General features: G+C 43.5%; 1 protein-coding gene across 3 annotated transcripts in view; it reads right to left on the reverse strand.

Annotated features, from left to right (window-relative positions):
* Positions 1–529: 529 nt before the first annotated feature.
* PPP2R2B (protein phosphatase 2 regulatory subunit Bbeta) overlaps positions 530–21,809 on the reverse strand; it is a 262,068-nt gene continuing 240,788 nt past the window's right edge. For all 3 annotated transcript variants that reach the window (XM_048861014.2, XM_048861015.2, XM_048861016.2), the window contains 3 exons: positions 5,050–5,219; positions 3,978–4,069; positions 530–2,594 (listed from right to left, as the gene is read on the reverse strand). In XM_048861014.2, the coding sequence (XP_048716971.1) occupies positions 2,315–2,594; positions 3,978–4,069; positions 5,050–5,219 (542 nt within the window). In that variant the 3' untranslated portion in view covers positions 530–2,314. The remainder of the gene's footprint in view (positions 2,595–3,977; positions 4,070–5,049; positions 5,220–21,809) is intronic.

Here is a 21,809-nt window from a genome sequence, read left to right on the forward strand (position 1 = left end):
CATAAATGCACTTCCATTGGGGTTGTGGTGCCATGCCTTGACTCCATCCATCATCACATCCCTTCTGCTCTCTCTGAGCTCAGTGTATATGGGCCACCTCTGCTATATGGCTGCCACATTAGCTTAGCTATTTGCACTGGATGCAACTGGAGATCCACACCAACTGGGTCACCACACTGCTCAGTACTGTTGTGGATCACATCCACGCAGTAGCTCAACCCCTTGTGTCACTGGCAGGATTAAGCCTGTAATATCGACCTGGGATAGAGTCCAACCAGCAAACTGTAGGTGAAAGGCTCTATTTCCCACTACCACTCTCCGAGCCACCCTGCCACCCGAATTACCCACACAGTCACTAAGACAGGAGGATTTATTAGGTCCTTCTGTCATGCTTAGCAGCACTTCCAACAGCATGATCAGAGACTGGCAGACAGCTGATTTTGAGTCTCCCCAGGAACAATCCTGGCATTAAAAGTTTAAGCTCATGCAGCATTTAGAAACCACACCAATCAGTGAAACCACACCAAAACACATTTGAGACAATTTTACTTCTGATGCCAGAGTGCAGGCTCTCTTTACAGGATTTTTTTTTTTTTAAAAGATGTTTACTTTTGCTATTTTTTTAATCATTTCATTTTAAAAAACAGGTTACTCCAGAAAGCCATTTTTTGTAATAAATTTGTAAGCCAGCATAATTTTTTTCCCTTGTAATCATTCCTTTAACCAAGGCAAACTTATCTGTTCCTGTCCTGAGAAGTCTCATGAACAGCTGACAGGCTATTAAGTAGTGAAATAATAATTAGAAGCTTGGTTCCAAGTACTTCAACAGTGACTTCCTCCTGCCCCAGAGATATTAAGTGAAGGTCCCCAGTAGCTGTGCAGTTTGTGTAATTTCCTTATGGTATTTATGTCCATTGAGTAAGTGGCAGTCTTTCTTGTAAGGTATAGGACTTGGTAAGTCTTGAAGGACATGCTGGAAATCCAACTCATGCCTTACAAAAGAGTCTTTAAAGGGTATGCTTTGCCTTTAAAAATTCTAGTAAATTTCATTGCAACAAACACAGCTGTTGTCTCTTTTGCACATTGTTCACAAGCCACAAGAATGCACAGCACACTGAATAAAATTTCAGTTTTATATTGTACAATTGCTCAGATAAAGAAGGGACCTAAGTAATTCTTAGGGGCAGCCTTGCCATGCAAAGAGGAAGAGCTCTTATTTTTACCATTATACCACAGAACCATGGACACCCTCTCTTCAAAGCAGTTAGGTGCAGACAGCAGTATGTGGTGGTGGTTGTATTTTTTTCCCCACAATGTCATAAATTAGCAACTTAGAAGTTGTCATTCAAATATAAATAAATAAATAATAATAAAAAAAAATTAAGAGCGAGATTCAGTCATGACATGCAAGAGATTAAAACAGAACTATTAAAAATGACCAAAGCAAAACACAGGAAATGCAGACAAAAAGCCCAGATTCATTTTGGTTTGCAATAGTTGCATTTTGGAAGCATTAATTATAAAGGTATGTCATATACCAAAAAAAGGCACCACAGTATCTACAGAGCCAAATCCTTAAGAGTTTCTGTGGGATGCAAAGAAGGAAGGTAGCATCCTTGATTAGAGTGTACAGTTGATCTTTCCCTCCTACCTCCTCCTCCCCCCCAACTTTAAACCTGTCCATTGCAAATTTGATCTTTCCATTTTATGTTTGGTTTCGCTGTCTCCATGGCGGGGCAGGGAGGGGAGAAGGGGGAGGGAAGAAATGAGGGAGAAAAAAAGAGATAAATTTAAAAAAACATTGGCAAGGGCAACATCATTCTACAAGTAGAATATCTCAAATGATACTAAAAGAACCCTGGGATTACTTAATTAGAAACAACACATACACCCCCCCCCTTCTTTTCTGACCTTAGTTGAATTTTTAAATACCATACTACAGTATTAACCTCAATTTAAACCAGCAGATGTCTAGAACCAAACAACACTAGGAACCACCAAAGAGTACTGAATGTAATAAAAGCATCAGAAATCCAAGCCAGCTATTGAAGGGATCATTACATCTGTTAGCTCTCAACTCTTAAAAAAAAAATAAACAAAACCATGATACCAGTATCTACTGGGTTTGCCAACCCGTTGCTTTAAGGTGAGTGGGAGGCAGGGGATATTGGAATCTGTTTGCATGCCTCTACACATTATCTGCAGAGGAATAATTAAACAAATGAACAGGGAGGAGGGAAAAGAAAAGAAACATTTTAAAACTTGTGTTTACTAATATTCTGTACATGAGATTCCTAAAGAATAACTTGTCCTCCTAGTTAACCTTGTCCTGGAATATATACAGATTATTTGTTGCGGCCACTGCAATGATATTTTCTGAAGGATGCCAAGCTGTATGCAAGATCTTTTTGCTGAAGTCCAGACTGTCCACGCTAATTTCGTCTTTCTTCCGTTTGCCCCCAACGCACACTTTGCGGGGCTTGAGTATGGCCCGGGGTTTGCTGTTTTCCCTAGAGGCCTCCAGGGTTACGTCACGCTTGGTGTTGCGGTCAAACATTCTGAAAAAATTGTTGTAGGAACCGGTCATTATGACACTGTGAAGCAAGTGGAAAGAACAGATGAGAGTTAATTATGCCATACAAGGATGGCACAGCAGCTAGAGTTTAGGGCCTCTCAAGCTTCTATGTCTTACTCTCCCTTCCCCAATCTTGAGGCATCAGATCAGATTCACTATCCTTCTGGACAATAAGGGCATGGTGAGAGACAATGTCACTCCTGAATTAGCCATAGTGGTTTGTGATAGACTGACCTCAAGATGGCAACCTTCCTCCTTCCCCAAGGGCTAGGAATGACTTTGGTAACTTTCCTTTGAGTTCTTGGTTTTTTCCCCATGCCTCTATATTTATTGGACTTGGATGACTGAGAACTCTATTGATAAAGGCTATTCTTGCAGGACTTCCAACCAGCCAGAATCAGCAAGTTCTGGAGAACTCCATTCCTTTTATCAGACCAGAGATCTTTGGATATATTTGAATAAGCCCACACATCTCATCAAGTCTTTTCTCTGTACTTATTCAAAGAAAATTCCCATGGAAATCCATGAGTTTTTCCGAAGTACAGACTGAATAAGAATCTCATAATTCGACATGAGTTTTTTCTGACCTGTACTCTGAATTTCACCCATCATTAAAGGCAAAAACCCCCAACCTTTTAAACTACTGATGGGGCAAGGAGGCATTATTTGGAACCAACTTAGATATGGGATTTGGGTTCAAGGCTCAATTAAGGCTGGGTTTATGTTTTGAGGGTGCTGAATTTGCACAAGAATTTGGTGCACAAATGCAGAAATCGTACAAGATTTCAGGTAATCGTACGTGATTTCTGCCACCTTGAATGGTGTGACTAATGTGAGAATTTCTGCAATTTTGGACCAAACTGTATCGTCATCTTCTTCAGCCAAAATCTCCACATGAACAACTGGTCTCCTGAGATTTCAGCCACATCGAAACCAGAACCAGAAGGTTTGGATGATGTGGTACCAAAACTTCAGGCATAGATTCAGATTACAAGGATTTGCATCTGACAGCACCTCCCCACTTCCAATAATGCCTGAAATTTTGAGGAGTTTAACATGCGGTTCTGGGTTAGGCCAATCTCTGTTTCTATCCATATATTTATGAAAAGAACTCCAAACTGTGCACCAAACATTCATGTCACCCACAAAGAGGTCAGTGAAAGAACTATAGAGCAGAAGGGAGAGAAGAGCCAATAGTATGATGTACATGCTGGTTGTGGTTAAGGTTGCATTACATTTTGCACTTAACATAGGAATTCAACTTCTCTGCTGTGTAAGAAAAATAAAGCATATCCTCCCAAACTGACAGCACATTTTGAGTGCAGAATGAATAATACAATGGGTGGTTTGGGGAACCGTCAGAGAAAAATCCCTTCTTATAATTCATGATGATGCGTCTCACCTGTCAGACCCATTCCACACACATTCAAATTTATCGAAGATGCAGTCATTCTCATAGAGCGAGCACAGCTTGCTTCGGAGGTAATCGTGTACCTAACAGCAAAGACACAAGGCAGCGGAATGAAAACAAGACCAGGCTCTATCAGAACTTCCACAAAGCATGAAGTCCAAAACTCATCAAAAAGCATAGCCAGTTTGTCAGCATTGTACCTTCAACATCTACTCACTGCTTGTTACTTCTGCATTTCACCTATATAGCCCAGCGCCTTACAAATGTGAGGTTTGTTCCCTCTGTAGCACTTACTAATACATCCTCAAACAAAGGCATTGATGGATATATTGACTGGTTCACTGTGTTCTCTGAATGCAGCCAATGAAGTGAGCTGTAACTCACAAAAGCTTATGCTCAAATAAATTTGTTAGTCTCTAAGGTGCCACAAGTACTCCTTTTCTTTTTGCAGATACAGACTAACATGGCTGCTACTCTGAAACCTGTGTTCTCTAAATGGAGTTGAACAGAGTGTTTAAGTGTGTTCAGTTGTATATGCACTTTCAATCATTTTACAGTCTAGCCTATGAAAAATGAATGTTACCATTTCAAAGATGGCTCAAGTCCCCAGTGGGCTGAAGTACAGTGACAGATCTGTGTTAAGGGACCCAGCATTGGAATGGTATCGGGTGCTGCGGGTCTGGATTAAGGAAGGTCTCGTGGGGCACTTTGCCCAACACCTGTCCAAAATATACCTGAAAATCAATTCCTCACCTTCACCAAACTAGTTTCACCAATCTATCCAAATCATAAAAGGAAAAAAATCAAAAAGGTTATAATTTATCAAGTCACTCAAGCTCATATTTTATAGATATGCTCCCATTGAAATCACAGGCAAAACTTCTGTGGGAGCAGGGGCAAGTTCTTATACTTTGTATGTTTACCCTAACCCTTTCTATCACGAACTTGTGCACCCATCAATGAAAGGTGAAATCTGGTGCTTTCCCATTTATTCCGAATCCCTACAACTGTTCCTATTTAGTTTTAAATGTCTCTTGTCCCATCAGCCTTGAAGATGAAATACCTGGTATGTCTCAATAGGCCTGTTCTCCATGTTCAGGTCCCATACTTTGACGGTGAGATAGTCCCTGGTCATGATATACCTTCCACTGTGACTGAATTTAACATCAGAAATTGAGGAGATGATCTCAGAAAAAAATGATCTGTTACTTGGGTCTTCAGGCTCTTCAAAAACTGCAGAACAAAAGAAAAACAGCAACATAAAACATGCTGTAAGTTGAATCCATATGATCTTAGAGGAAGACTGGTCATGCAACAATGGCACACTGGGGCCCCAAATCAGCATGTGATTAACTTATTTGGGGTCGGGAAGGAATTTTCCTCCAGGGCAGATTGGAAGAGGCCCTGGAGGTTTTTCGCCTTCCTCTGTAGCATGGGGCACGGGTCACTTGCTGGAGGATTCTCTGCTCCTTGAAGTCTTTAAACCACGATTTGAGGACTTCAATAGCTCAGACAGAGGTGAGAGGTTTTTTGCAGGAGTGGTGGGTGAAATTCTGTGGCCTGTGTTGTGCAGGAGGTCAGACTAGATGATCATAATGGTCCCTTCTGACCTAAATATCTATGAATTATGCAAATTAAGTGCTTTCCCGAATCAGGGCCTGGGCTAGCATGGTCAGTTGGAATGTTCTAATGTGTCTGCTTGGACAGTATTTAGTGGCAAATCAGTGACTGTACCTGTATAGAAAGGACCGTAACAAAAGGATAGGAACGTAGGAATTGCCATTCTACATCAGACCCGAGGTTCATCTAACCCAGCAATCTGACAGTGGCCAGCACCTGGTGCTTCACAGAAAGGTGCAAGAAATCCCATAACAGACATTTATTTCATGAACCAGCCCACAGGGTAAGTTTCTTCTGATATCTGTATCTGAATGTGCAACATTAAAATAATCAAGAGAAAGAAGGGAAATTTGAGCCAAACTCAGTTTTGTTCCTACTTTTTCTTAAGAACCCTTCAGCATTTGAGCCTGATCCTTCATGGTGCCGGGGGCCCTAAACTCACATTGATGCAAGTGTCAGTGTGACACAAAAATCTTGCATATTAAGCTCTTTTTTGGGGTGAAACTTCATTTTTTTCCCTTGAGTTCCACCTCTTTACATCATGATAAGGAAAACCTGGCATTGGTGTTCTGAGATCTTAGAGTGAGACATTTTCAGCACAAAGGTCTAGCACCAAAATGCAATGACCAGTGAGACTGTCACGCTTTCTCACCATTTAATTTTGTCTGACAGTTTTAAACTATACAGTACAATCTTTAGTTGCATTTCATCATTCATGTGCAAGGCACCCTACAGTGCTATTCAGAGAGTCATTATAAATCATGCACTATAAAATATTAATTTCCTAAATTAAAATGCAGCACTACAAAATGAGGCGTCACTTTGACTGCACAGCTGGAATGAATCCAAAAGGTGGAGAACACAAGAGTTGTAGGGCCAAAATTGACTCTGCTATAAGCAGATGCAACTCGATTGGAGTCAGTGGACTTGCATCCCCATTTATACTGGGTCTGGATTTGACATAAAGTAGACAAAATGCCCATATTTGAAGGATTTTACCCTGCATAGTTGAAGCTACCTCACCTTTAATAAGAGCAATGAGCAAGGAGGACCATAGGAAATCAATATATCAACAATGTAACACTAGCCCAAAACCATAAAGCCTTACAGATCATTCCTGCACCCTGAAAATCAAAGTGATGAGCAACTTGAAGTCAATGTACAATTTCATAGCTACTGCAAGCATACAATCTTGTAACTCCCTGAATACATCACAATTTGAGCAGCTTACAAAGGAGACCAATGAAGTTCAGCAATTTGGGGCCCATTTATAAAATCATATTTCTGAATGCCATCAGCAGGACGTGTCTCTCTCAAAACCACCTGAACTGGTGGTCCTCGTCACATATGGACCCTTGTTGGTGGCATCAACAGAGGCTGAGGACTGAGTGGGCCATCTATCAGGTCTGATCCATCTCTGTAGATGGTCACTACGAGTTAGAGTTGAGGCAGGGTGGCATGGTGGAAGTTTGTATTGCTGCTGCACAGGCTACCCTTGTGCTGTGGTTGGAGAGAGGACTCCAGTCTCCATCCAGTCCCTTTCACTAGAACTGAAATTCTTTTTATAAAAACCCCTCCACTGCTGTTCCATTGAAAGTTGGGCTAATATTCAGACCCACCTTCTGTCTAGAAAATAAGTGGCTTAACCTGGCTGTCAGCCTGGCTGTTTCATGTACCACAAGAAGTGCTGCCAGAGACTGACTTTCAGAAGACCATACTGAGTGCAAACATTTGTTCAATGTTATTATCCCCTATCTAAGTGCTGGGCTGTGAACTCCTGAATTCTGGAGTAGGATGGGGGAAAAAAATCGCCTCAAGTGCCAGAATAAATGATCTCTCTACAAATCAGAAATGACGTAGCTCACAGCAGGATCCAGGTTGGGCTCCTTTAATTGCCAGCAGGAATTCTGCTGACCTGCAGGTTTTAAAAAATAAATAAATGAAAAACCAACACCCCAACAACAACAGAAAATAAAAGATCTGAGCTGGTCTGCAGAGAGCATCTAAATTCCATGTCATGTCTTCAGTGTAATAATTACGGGTTTGCTCACACCCAGTGGGCTGACTTCATGAGGCTTTCTTTAATGGCTGCATCATTTCCATTCAGTGTGTACGTACGTGTATGAGCTTGTGTCAAGGCTGGAAGTGTTAAGTCTATATCACACGAGCAGGAGGAATTATTGCTGATGCTGTAGAACTGGGAAATGTCAAAAACTACAAACAACAAAAAAGCCCTGGAGTATCTGAAGAATACTGTGAATGAATGGAAAATACCAGCAAGAACAAGACAATGGTGGTGTTAAAAAATAAGGCAAATTTTTGATACATTTCACCAGGAACTGAATATTCCACAGGCTATTGTTCTTGGGAGTCAGATCCCCCCTTGGCTGAACATCAAAAATCTACTCCATTGCTTTTCCCCATGCTCTTTTTGTACAGGTTGTTATTGTTGTTTCTATATTTGCCTTTTTTACTGCTCATCTTTTTAACCTCAGTCTTCAACAACCATTGTATATGCTGTGCCAACCTTGCCTTTGTGGGGGGCGGGGTCCTCATTCCAGAGGTCTGAAGTCATAAGAAAAGCCACTACCAGGGGGAAAAGTGCTCTTCAGAGCAGCCCAAGGAAGTGACCAGGCGTCTATTTCTCCTGAATGCCCTGATGAGGGTCCCAGGAAATGGGGGCCTCAAAAGCAAGGGGGAACATTACTTTCACAGATGTCTCCATTGCCTTCCACCATGGGGGCACATCCATGCTGAAGAACGAGGAAATGTGCATGTAAGGCAAAGGAAGTGTCCAGTCATGGCTACAAAGGAGGCCATAATTCCCGAATGTCTTGATTCAAGTACGGGTCAAATTCTTTTATGTAAAACAGGTCCTTATGTCTGCAACGTTGGGACCCTGTCACTTCTCAGATAGGCTGGAAAACCAGAACTGCAAGAAGCAGGAAAAGATTTAGAGATGGACCCGAATGAAAATTCTGGAGCCAAAACACCCCTGAACTCTGGATCTTCGCTGAAATTCAGCCCATCTCCAGTAAGATCCTTTTGCAAGGCACCTTCAAACCCACTACTTGGACTGAGGTTTACTCATCAGTAAATAAGATCAACACCAACAGAGGGCTTTGTTATGCTCTTTACTCCATTTAAACTTTCATCACAATAAATTACCAATGCTGACTGGAAAACTGGAAACGTAGAAGTCTATGAATCGCATTGTTACCAGAGACCACAGGAGGCCTCACCACTCAGCACGGGCTCACAGTTTCAGATTCCATGTTGCCACAACAATTGGCTTCCTTGGCGATTTCATTGGCAACTACTGGTTCAAGCCTGTCCCAGCATATTTGGCGCAATGTCAACCCTCAGTGCAGCTGTAACAAGGAGTCCCATTGGAGACAACTGATTTCCATTCAGGTAAAAGATTTCATCACAGCAAGTAAAGACAAAGGAGAGGCAACATCAGGAAATGCTAACCATTTCCTATGCTGTGAAAAGAAGCCAAGATGGTGCAAGAGGCTGTTTCTTTTAAATAGACTGGGCAGACGCAGGGAGGGGGGAGGGACTGGAACACACAGACACAGTGAACACTGTGATGGCAGCAAACTGCATGTTTCTTCCATGATTGTTTGGGGAAGGGGGGGGGGGAGTTAGTTAGTAGGGCATGTGAAGGCCACAGGGCAAGGAGAAGAAGGCAAGAGGTATAGGTGTGGAGTGAATCTGAGGTGAAAAGACTGAGGTGGAAGAGGAGGGGGACAGTTGACCCAAACAGCCAATCATGATGGCACAGAAAGTCCAGTCAAAACTGTTTCTTCTCCATAGTATAATTATGAAACAGCAAAGGGACTTCAATTCATTTAAAATTCAAGGAAAAGGACGACTCTCAGGGCCAGATTTTAAAGGTATTTAGGCACCTAAAAATTCAGGTAGGTGCCTAGTGGGATTTTCAAATGCAAATGCCTTAACACATTTTTAGAAATACACTAGAATGACAGTGGTTCAATATTGCACTTCATAACTGCCAGCTGGAGAGGGCTTTTTAAGGCCTGGTCAGTGATCAGCTCAACTCTTGTTTGATCTGCATCTATGACACTGCCCAGGTGAAGCCTTGTCTAAATGGGAAATACTGTTGGATGATTCCCTCCTTGGGGAAAATGATTGGGTGAGTCTCTCTCTATGGAAAAATTGTTAGATGCAGCTCTCTATGGGAGTTGCTGCCTCTCCACGGGAAACCTGTTGCCTTGTGTCTCTCCAAAGGAAAATTGTCACCTGCTTTGCTCTGCAGGAAAATTGTCAGTTTTGTCCCATTATGGTGGAAATTGTCAATCATGTCTCTATATGGGGAAAAATATCAGTTGTCTCTCTATAGGGCAGAAATATCAGCCTAGGAGAGAGATTAACAAATCTCCATACAATTCCCAATCCCTTAATACACCTCCTAGAAGGCTTAGGCTATACAAGCCTCTTCCCCATTGTGCTCACTGCGCCTTTTCTACTTGGCATCCAGCTTTCAGAGTGTTTCAGATTCATTAGGATGCCACAGTCCAGCTTTTGTAACACCATCAGCACTGCATAAGGTGTATGAGTTATCCACCATGCACAGACCAGTCAAGGAGAGTCTGACTGGAAAGAAAATGCAGACAAAGCACATAATGGCTCGATGAAGTCTGGTTAATCAAAGAAGATTAGGGTTGGAAGAGACCTCAGGAGGTCATATAGTCTAACACCAACTAAATCATCCCAGCCAGGACTTTGTCTTATATGGCCATACAGTCTCCTACATGGGCTACTCAGAGTTTCCTTTGCATTTTTCCCTTGAGGGGCTCCTGGGTGCCCTACCACTCATTCACATAGAAATTCTGTCCTAGTGCGCCCAGTAGCCCTCTGGTGATCCATATGGTACTGGTGGGCCTGTGCTCTAACCTCCCTCTGACTCCTTGGCAGTACAGACTCTGCAGAGCTTCTCTCCCAAGCCCAAGGATCTTTCATCTTGCTAATGGTAAAACTTCCCTAGGTAAGGAGTTCTTAGGGCATGGCTACACATGCAGATGTAGAGCGCTTTGAGTTAAACCAGCTTTCATAGCGCGCAGTAGGGAAAGCACTGCAATCTGTTCACACTGACAGCTACAAGCGCACTGGCATAGCCACATTAGCAGCTCTTGCAACGGCCACAGAGAGCAGTGCATTGTGGTAGCTATCCCAGCATTCAAGTGGCTGCAACATACTTTTCAAATGGGGTGAGGTGGAGTGGAGTGTGACAGGGGAGTGTGTTGTGTGTACATGGGGGGAGAGAGAGTGGGTTTTTTCGGGGGCTGAGAGCATGTCAGCATGCTGTCTTGTAAGTTCAGACAGCAGCAGACCTCCTCTCTCCCCCCGCCTCTCTCTCTCTCACACACAACATTCCACAGTAACGGTTGCTCTGTCTCGGTGCAGATAAGCATGCCGGCTGTCAGAAACGGAGCTTTCAAAGGGCATATCCGTATTTCTACAGTGAGTCCAAAACAATGAGAAGAGTGGTCACTTTACTTAAGGGGATTATGGGACATTTCCAGAGGCTGATCAGAGCACAGTAAAGCAACACCTTGTTCACACTGACGCCCGGGCGTTTCAGCCAAGGTGCAACAAGCGTTAATCTTCTCGCCAAAGTGGAGTGCCAGGAGCGCTCTACCCATGGAGTCAGAGTGCTCTATGTGCCTTGCCAGTGTGGGTGGGTAGTGAGCTAGGGCGCCTGCGGCTGCTTTAATGTGCTCTAACTCGCAAGTGTAGCCAAGCCCTTAAAGGAACAGTTCATTTTATCAGTCTGGGTTGCTGATAAGTTTAATTAGTCTACCTCTGTATTAGCCCCTGTGGGAGTGCATGGATGAGATGCTGCTGATTGTAGCAAATAAAGCATGAAGAATGGGTAGGACCTCTCCTGGGAGAAAAGGAGTCATGAAGAGAGGACAGGTTCAGTCTGTGAAGGCTTTAAGAGCACTAATGCTGGAAACATAAGAGCTGACACACACCGTGAAAAACCTGGGACAAACCCCCAACAGAGAGTCTCATACAAAGAATACAAAGCAGACTTTGATTCCTTTGAGTTCCTGGTACTGTAGGGCAAGTGCTTACAAGTCACCATGCGTCCCACCAGGTGATATGAGAGGTCCGATCTGAGTTAACGCATTCATTCCATGGTGCACTTCCTATGCCGAGGATATTTTAACTCCACCATCAGAGGTATTTCAACAGCTAAACATTCATATAGAGCAGGGGTCTCAAACATGCGGTCTGCGGGGCTATTTCCTGCGGCCCGCCAGCTCCCCGCAGTCCCCCCGCATCTCCCAGCGTTTACCTAGAGCGGCTCTGGCCCGGCTCGCACCCGAGGCAGGGCAGGCTCCCTGCCTGCCTGCCTCCCACGCCGCTCCAGGAAGCGGCCGGGCCCTGGGGGACGGTGGGCACAGGGTTCTGTGCGTTGCCCTGGCCGCTCCTCCAGGTACCTACCCCGAAGCTCCCATTGGCCGTGGTTCCCCATTTCCGGCCAATGGGAGCTGAGGGGGGAGGTACCTGGAGGAGCGGCCAGGGCAACGCACAGACCCCTGTGCCCTCCTTCCCCAGATTCCGGCCGCTTCCCGGAGTGGCGCGGGGACACAGCAGGCAGGCAAGCAGCCTACCCTGGCCCCAGTTCGTGCTGGGCTGGACCCACCCCCCCACAAACCCCTCCTGCAGCCGAACCCCCTGTCCTGAGCCACCTGCCACATGCCTCCTGCACCCCAACCCCCTGTGCTGAGCCCCCTGCCGCACCCCAAACCCCTCCTGGGAATGGGGGCAGGGAAGGGGGTGGGAAGAGGTAGGGCAGGGGCGGGGCCCCATGGAAGGGATGGAGTGGGGGTGGGGGCACACAATGAGGATGACTGGATGTGGAAGCTGCTGTATGTACATGATCCTGGAGGGGGTGCCTGGTAAGAGTTTTGTCTGCATGAAGTGCTGTCTGATAGAGCTGATGGAGGAAAAGATCCAAGGTTTGGTGATGTAGGTGGAAAGTCTGGTTGAGTTTAGAAAGGGGTTTGAGCAGATTATGGAGCAAAGACATGAGGTATCTGAAGGGAAAAGCTCAGACTTGCAGATGGAAGCAGGACTGGGGAATTCTGAGGGAAGACTGGGTGAGGAAAGTGGTCAGTGGAAGAATGTGACTAAAAGAACCAGGCAGCAGAAAAGACGGGCTAGTGAAGGACAAATAGAACTCAAGAACAGGTTTGCAGAGTTGGAAAATGAAGAAGGGGCTCAGCAGGTAGTCACTGAAGGTGAAAGGGCAAGGAAGAAGAGAAGAGCAGCTAGTCCTATAAGAAAAGGGGAAGAGTCAATGGAGACTACACCAAATATGAGCCCCAGGAGGATACAGGATGGGTTGAAGAGGATTACAAGGGAGAATAGGAATGGAAAGAACTTGCAGCCAGAGGGAACAGTGGATAGACTGGAGAATAGCACCAGGAAAAGGCAGGTCTATGTGATCGGGGACTCTTTACTGAGAAGAATAGACAGGCCTGTAACCAGAGCTGATTGAGAGAATAGAAGGGTGTGCTGTCTTCCACATGCTAAGATATGGGATGTAGACCTGAGGTTGAAAAAGGATCCTGAGGTTGAAAAGGGAGCGGGAAAGAATCCCCTAATTATCCTTCATGTGGGAACAAATGATACTGATAGATTTTCACTGGAACATATGAAGGGAAACTATGCTAGGCTGGGGAAGATGCTTAAGGAAATCGAGGCTCAGGTGATCTTTAGTGGGATTCTGCCTGTTCCTAGAGAAGGGCAACAAAGGTGTGACAAGATTATGACTATCAACAGATGGCTTAGGCAGTGGTGATATAAGGAGGGCTTTGGATGTATGGCCACTGGGAGGCATTCATGGACAGAGGACAGTTCTCTCGGGATGGACTTCATCTGAGTAGGGAAGGAAATAGACTTCTAGGATGGAGGTTGGCATAACTGATTAAGAGAGCTTTAAACTAGGAATTTGGGGGAGATGTCCAGGTAATCTCCATGTCGGATTTTAGCATTGAGAGGGAAAAAAAACGAAGTAAGAAAGGTACAGCCGTGGGTAGGAAAATGTATACAAGGAGGAAGGGAAGTGTGGATACCAGTCTAATAAGTTACACTGGCTGCAGAATGACCGTGCCTAATAGGGTACAGAATGTGAGCGAGGCCAAACAGCAAAAATTAAGATGTTTGTACACCAATGCGAGGAGCTTAGGTAACAAAATGGAGGAACTAGAGCTACTGGTGCAGGAAGTGAAACCAGATATTATAGGGATAACAGAAACATGGTGGAATAGTAGTCATGACTGGACTACAGGTATTGAAGGGTATGTGCTGTTTAGGAAAGACAGAAATAAAGGTAAAGTGGTAGAGTAGCATTGTATATCAATGATGAGGTAGAATGTAAAGAAATAAGAAGCAATGGAATGGATAAGACAGAGTCCGTCTGGGCAAAAATTACATTGGGGAAGAAAACTACTACAGCCTCCCCTGGGATAGTGCTTGGGGTGTGCTATAGACTGCCGGGATCTAATTTGCATATGGAGCCCTGTTTAATGTTTTTAATGAAGTAAATCGCGTGATCATGGGAGACTTTAACTTCTCAGATATAGACTGGAGGACTAATAATAGGGCTCAGATTTTCCTAGATGCGATAGCTGATGGATTCCTTCATCAAGTAGTTGCTGAACCGACTAGAGGGGATGCCATTTTAGATTTGGTTTTGGTGAGTAGTGAGGACCTCAGAAGAAATGGTTGCAGGGGACAATCTTGGTTCAAGTGACCATGAGCTAATTCAGTTCAAACTGAATGGAAGGATTAACAAAAATAAATCTGCAACTAGGGTTTTTGATTTCAAAAGGGCTGACTTTCAAAAATTAAGGAAATTAGTTAGGGAAGTGGATTGGACTGAAGAATTTATGGATCTAAAGGCAGAGGAGGCCTGGGATTACTTTAAATCAAAGCTGCAGAAGCTATCGAAAGCCTGCATCCCAAGAAAGGGGAAAAAAATTCATAGGCAGGAGTTGTAGACCAAGCTGGATGAGCAAGCATGTCAGAGAGGTGATTAAGAAAAAGCAGAAAGTATACAGGGAGTGGAAGATGGGAGGGATCAGCAAGGAAAGCTACCTTATTGAGGTCAGAACATGTAGGGATAAAGTGAGACAGGCTAAAAGTCAAGAAGAGGTGGACCTTGCAAAGGGAATTAAAACCAATAGTAAAAGGTTCTATAGCCATATAAATAAGACGAAAACAAAAGAAAGAAGAAGTGGGATTGCGAAACACTGAGGATGGAATGGAGGTCAAGGATAATCTAGTCATGGCCCAATATCTAAACAAGTACTTTGCCTCAGTCTTTAATAAGGCTAAAGAGGCTCTTAGGGATAATGGTGGCATGACAAATGGGAATGAGGATATGGAGGTAGATATTACCGTATCTGAGGTAGAAGCGAAACTCGAATGGCTTAATGGGACTAAATCGGGGGGCCCAGATAATCTTCATCCAAGGAACTGGCACATGAAATTGCAAGCCCATTAGCAAGAATTTTTGAATCTGTAAACTCAGGGGTTGTACCGTATGATTGGAGAATTGCTAACATGTTTCCTATTTTTAAGAAAGGGAAAAAAAAGTGATCTGGGTAACTACAGGCCTGTTAGTTTGACATCTGTAGTATGCAAGGTCTTGGAAAAATTTTTGAAGGAGAAAGTAGTTAAGGACATTCACTGGTAAATGGGACAAAATACAAAATGGTTTTACAAAAGGTAGATCGTGCCAAACCAACCTGATCTCCTTCTTTGAGAAAGTAACAGATTTTTTAGACAAAGGAAACGCAGTCGATCTAATTTACCTAGATTTCAGTAAAGCGTTTGATACCGTGCCACATGGGGAAGAATTAGTTAAATTGGAAAAGATGGGGATCAATATGAAAATTGAAAGGTGGATAAGGAATTGGTTAACAGGGAGACTACAGCAGGTCCAACTGAAAGGTGAACTGTCAGAGTGGAAGGAGGTTACCAGTGGAGTTCCTCAGGGATCAGTTTTGGGACCAATCTTATTTAATCTTTTTATTACTGACCTCGGCACAAAAAGTGGGAGTGTGCTAATAAAGTTTGCGGATGATACAAAGCTGGGAGGTATTCCCAATTTGGATGTCCTTGTAAACTGGACTAATAGTAATAGGATGAAATTTAATAGTGAAAAGTGTAAGGAAGTGTAACAAGAATTTTAGTTATAAGCTGGGGAAGCATCAATTAGAAATAATGAAGGAGGAGAAGGACCTTGGAGTATTGGTTGATCATAGGATGACTATGAAGCGCCAATGTGATATGGCCGTGAAAAAAGCTAATGCAGTCTTGGGATGCATCAGGGGAGGTATTTCCAGTAGAGATAAGGAGGTTTTAATACCGTTATACAAGGCACTGGTGAGACCTCACCTGGAATACTGTGTGCAGTTCTGGTCTCCCATGTTTAAGAAGGATGAATTCAAACTGGAACAGGTACAGAGAAAGGCTACTAGGATGATCCGAGGAATGGAAAACCTGTCTTATTAAAGGAGACTCAAGGAGCTGGGCTTGTTTAACCTAACTAAAAGAAGGCTGAGGGGAGATATGATTGCTCTCTATAAATATATCAGAGGGAGAAAGAAATACCGGAGAGGGAGAGGAATTATTTAAGCTCAATACCAATGTGGACACAAGAACAAATGGATATAAACTGGTCATTAGGAAGTTTAGACTTGAAATTAGACGAAGGTTTCTAACCATCAGAGGAGTGAAGTTTTGGAATAGCCTTCCAAGGGAAGCAGTCGGGGCAAAAGACGTATCTGGCTTTAAGATTAGACTCGATAAATTTATGGAGGAGATGGTATGATGGGATAACATGATTTTGGCAATTAATTGATCTTTAAATATTCATGGTAAATAGGCCCAATGGCCTGTGATGGGATGGGATCCGAGTTACTACAGAAAATTCTTTCCTGGGTATCTGGCTGGTGAATCTTGCCCATATGCTCCGGGTTTAGCTGATCGCCATATTTGGGGTCGGGAAGGCATTTTCCTCCAGGGCAGATTGGAAGAGGTCCTGGAGGTTTCTCACCTTCCTCTGTAGCATGGGGCACAGGTCACTTGCTGGAGGATTCTCTGCTCCTTGAAGTCTTTAAACCATGATTTGAGGACTTCAATAGCTCAGACATAGGTGAGAGGTTTTTCGCAGGAGTGGGTGGGTGAGATTCTGTGGCCTGCGTTGTGCAGGAGGTCGGACTAGATGATCATAACGGTCCCTTCTGACCATAATATCTATGAATCTATGTGGCCCTTGTGGTCATTTGAGTTTGACACCCCGATATAGAGTCTGAGGCCATTAAAAGTGGAAAAGTTAAGAAGAGAGGCAAGGCGGATTTCTCCACCGTTTGCAGCTATGAACATTTCAGGAGAGGTGGAAATGGATGGATACAGGCATGTGCATGCACGCGCGCACTCTCTTTCTCTCTCTCTCTCTATGGAAATAAACTTCCCTCTTCTTCCACTGCCAGTGCAGTAGGCATTCCAGTCACCAACTGTACTGGATGTGGCAAGGAGTTCTTCACTCAAATGACTCAGTGACTTACACACTACCCTTAGTTTCGAAGTATCCACAGTCTGATAAACTGGTTCAGTCTCTCCTGCTTTTGCCCACCCCCGCTTCACTTCTCTCTCTTTCTCATCTGTCAACAATTTAAAGTCATACAGCAGAGAGGATGACCAGCAGCATTAAGCAATCTGACAGTGGAAAGGACTTTGAGGCAATCAATCTGAATCCTACTTGAGTGGGCAAATCATATAATATAGTTATTACCCATTGAGCTTTCCGAAGGACAGTATTGAGAGTGTCCCTTGCTAAAGAGCACAGTGGGGTTTAATTGGTAGTTATGTTTAAACACAGGTCTATATTCAGCTGGGTTAGAAACAGCAAGGTTATCCAAGGGGATGGCTAAAGGTAACCACAGGATAGCATGCAAGGTGTCATCCTTGCAAGGTCTTCCCTTAATGCTCTTGCTACAACGTACAGAACCCATTATAATTAAGGCTAAGATTTAGTCATGGGTATTTTTAGTAAAAGTCATGGACAGGTCACAGGTAGTAAACAAAAATTCACTGCCCATGATCAGTCCATGACTTGTACTATATACCCCTGACTAAATCTTGGGCGCTGTGGAGGGGGGGGGGGCTCCGGTGGCACTGTGGGGGCACTGGGGCAGGGGGCAGCCCAGGGGCGTTCTGGGGTGGCCTAGGGACACAGTTGGTGCAGGGGGCGGCAGTGTGCAGCCCAGGGGTGTGTGGCAGCGCACGGCCAAGAGGAGCAAGTAGTGGGCGGGGGGAACCAGGGGGGCTTCGGGGCACAGTGCAAGGGGAGCAGGCCGGGGCCCCTTCTGAGCACAGGCCAGGTTCCATGGAGCCACTGGAGCCATTTTAAACCCGGCACTGGTGCAGCCCCTCCCCACTGGGTGCCCGGCCAGCTCTGCTTGCCACCGTGGAGGAGCAGGAAGATTATGGCCTACCTTCTACCCACTCTTTTTGGAGTGGTTTGCATCTTTAGAGGCTCTACAAGGGAGCTCAGGAGACCAGCAAGATTATGAAGTTGCCTGACCCTTGTGCAGGAATAAGAAATGGTCAGTGCACCCTAGTCCTCTTACCCACCTGCACAGAGATGTGGCCCTTGACCTATCCTGTACAAACATGGCTAGAGGTGCAATACATCACAAATTGCAAATCACATTGCCATCCGCAGTGATGTGCTGCTCAGAGTGAAATAGTTCTGTTCCACCATATGCAGTAACTGTTCCCAGTACAGGCAATACGGATTTCTTCAGTGAGATTTACATTCACGGTTAAAAGAAATGGTGTTTGCTATCTATTCAACATTACCTGGGTTGGGCTTAGACAGCTCTGTGGAAAGGGAAAGGAAGGGCAAGTTCATGGAATGGCTTTAAGCAGCCATTTTTTGGCTTTAAGCAGCAATAACAGCACTTCAATTACCTCCAAGGACTGAGACTGAAACTCCTTCCAGCTGCTATTTGTGATCCTTGCCACAGCTCTGCACCTGCTCAGCCAGGGTACAGCTCTGTATAAAAGGTGGACCCACAGAGTGGCATCAAATTCTGATGGAGTATCGGCTCAGAAATGATAAGCCTCAGTCTTCCTGAAAACCCAGTCACACTACTCCAGTGTGAAAACAGGTATAATTAATAAAAAAGGTAAATGAGTGATGGAGTTAGCTGGGGGTGGGCACAGTTACTTTTGCTTCTTAGATGGAAGCTTGGCAAGGGGTTTTTCTATGTGCTGCAGAAGCAGATACGGACTGCTGAGCTCACAGAGAGGATTTCTTGGGAGCGCTTCAGCTAATTCCAGGTTACAGAACAAATCTATTTTCTCTTTCACTGAGTGGTATTCCCTCTCCATCCATATTTCCTCTCAAAACACAGGGGAAAAAAATCTATTTAAATGCTGAGCATTTCTCTGCTTTTAATACAAATGAATCCTCACTGGCATCTCCTCCATCAATTCTGTGTGGTTAAAGCAAAAATCTCAGAGGTAGTAGGAACTATTGCAAATGTAATGCCAGTTGATGGAACCTTATGGCATTAAATGGACTGAGACGCAGAGTCCAGAACAGGATAGAGATACACTTCCAAACTTCCCAAGGTTCAGCAGAGTTTGGAACTGGGACATTAGTGGACAGAGATGGGGTCAGCTGCAAAGATCATTTCCAGCTTCCAATTCCAAATCTTTATAGATGTTTGGAGGTCTGGTTTTAGTTTGGACCCCATGAGAAATGTAGTAAATGATCAGGGACTCTTGGTGAAGGCTTTTACCAGATCTTTATTAACTTGGATGCTTATAAAAGTCAAACAAAAGATCCTCCTGGTGCAGGTTTGTGAAATCTTAAGATCAATTATTGATTAATGTAGGGCAGGTGCTTTCTTTCAACTGGGAAGAAAATGTAACCAGAAGCACAAATTACACTTCTTGTCTTAGATCAGGACAACAAGGATCTTGGATTCTATTTCTACTAGCTTCCTGGGTAACCTTGGGCAAGTTATTTGACCTCTCTATGCATTAGTTTATCCACATACTTACCTACCTCACAGTGGTATTGTGAGTCTTAATTAATACTGAAATATCCGGATAGTAGGCTTTATATAAATGTAAGGTAGTATTCTCTCCTTCATGCACAAAGGCAACTACAAGCTACCTTGCATGGAAAGAGGTAGTGGCTTAACAGAGCTTTGACTACAAAGAGCAAATATGCTGTAAAAATAGAAACACATATGTTAAAGCTGACCCTAGGCAGTGTGTTGCACCCAAATACTTATAAAAAGGTTAATAGATATGACTGGATGTACACTGATATGGTCTGAATTTTGATTACACACGGGCAGTTATTAAATATCTCCTTTAGAGAATTCATCTCCAAAAGCCAATGTTGCTTTTTCATTTTGAACTTTGATGAACTGTCTCAATTCCAACTCTCACATCTGCTGAGCTGCAATTGATTGAAGGCCAATGCTTCTGAAGGAGAGAGGAAAATCAATATGAAATGTCAAGGGAGAGGTCAAATTGAACTGGTTTTCGCAGTTGGCTTGTATACGCGCTGAGGACTAAAAGGACATTTCAGCAACTGAACAAAGGGAGATACCAAATGAGGGTTTCTACTGCTGAAAAGTCAAGAAACTGAATTTTGTTTGCTTCTTAATTGTATTAGGAATCTCAGGTGGGAGCTGATGCCACAGGATAGTGAGACAGTGCAAAGAAACAGTGGAATTTAGGGAAACTGCTGTTCAAAAACTTAAGCCCTCCATATAGAAATATACAGTTTTCCTCCCAATCTACTTTTTTATAACCTAACAATATGTTGTAGATATGCAGCTATAATCATGCTCTATGAAGATCAAAAGCATTAGTTTGCACTTCATTTCTCATCACCTCAGTGAGGTTAGATCCTGAAATATGCGGAGAAAGTACTGTCTGGATCTAGTTTATTAGGGTTAGGATTCAATGGCAACATGTCTGTGCGATTTGTTCTTGCAATATTCTCACATCTTGAATGCTAGAAATCTCTTGAGATGCTTGTAAGATATGGAACTGGAAAATAGGCCCTCTCAGAACCAAAACTACAGAGTCAGCTGATTCAGATCTAGATTTTCAAAGAGGTTTGAATTCCAAACTTATGGCCTGTCTCCAATAACAGTTTTATTGTTGCTTATTCGTCTATGAAAGGACATGTGAGCTTCTCAGGTCACTAAGAATTACAGTACAATATTAACCTGCTTTACATTGTCTTCCAACAACAACACACTTGTTTTTAGATTCAAATAACCCTTTAAAAGTGTTGCACCCACAGGTGTTAGAATAGCTTTTGGGATCTGTGAATTCAAAAATATGTAAATCCACGGTGCTCTAAAAGGTGATGAATTCTAATCACCAGCAACTGGGTAGGATATTGGCAGATATTATGACTTGAGCAATAGAAGGCACAAATATCCTTGCATATTAAATCTACTGAAAGAAGATACATGCACTTACAACTTCCAGGCTTGTCCTTTTGGGATTGCTAGGAGAAGATGCTCATCCTTTGAAATATCTCTAAACTCATTAATAAAAGAGATGCCACAATGTATCAGCGTTATGGGCCTATAGCATATCATATGGGTCTATAATATATGTTTGGAGCGGTGTGAAAACTGCAAAACTGTATTTTCAAAAATTCTTGTGGATAAAACACACTCATCTGCTTCGCTAGCGTTCATGACCCCTTATATTTCCATATCCACAAACATCCCAGTCATCAAGTTTTTAATTGTGGAATTATTGGTGGGAAGTGAATACTAGCCAGATATATATTTTGAGTATCCTTCCACCAGAAATACTCCCCTGGCCATTTTGAAAAGCTCCTATTGTTTGCACAATAGCAATATCGATAGATTATAAATGTTTGCAGAGAATAAAATATAGGGCATCTAATCCAGGAAGAAAAACAACATCATGGGAGTCAGGTGACCAATCATAAAGCACGAATAACCGGCCCTGAATTTATTGTGCTAACTCTTCTCTTAAATGTAGCTTGTAAACTCCTTTAGGCAGAGACTGTATTTGTTATATGTTTGTACAGTAGGGCCCTGTCCCCTAAGACACTACCACAATACAAATAACAATAAC

This window comes from Caretta caretta, chromosome 8 (genome assembly GCF_965140235.1).
Source record: "Caretta caretta isolate rCarCar2 chromosome 8, rCarCar1.hap1, whole genome shotgun sequence".
Taxonomy (NCBI): Eukaryota; Metazoa; Chordata; order Testudines; family Cheloniidae; genus Caretta; species Caretta caretta.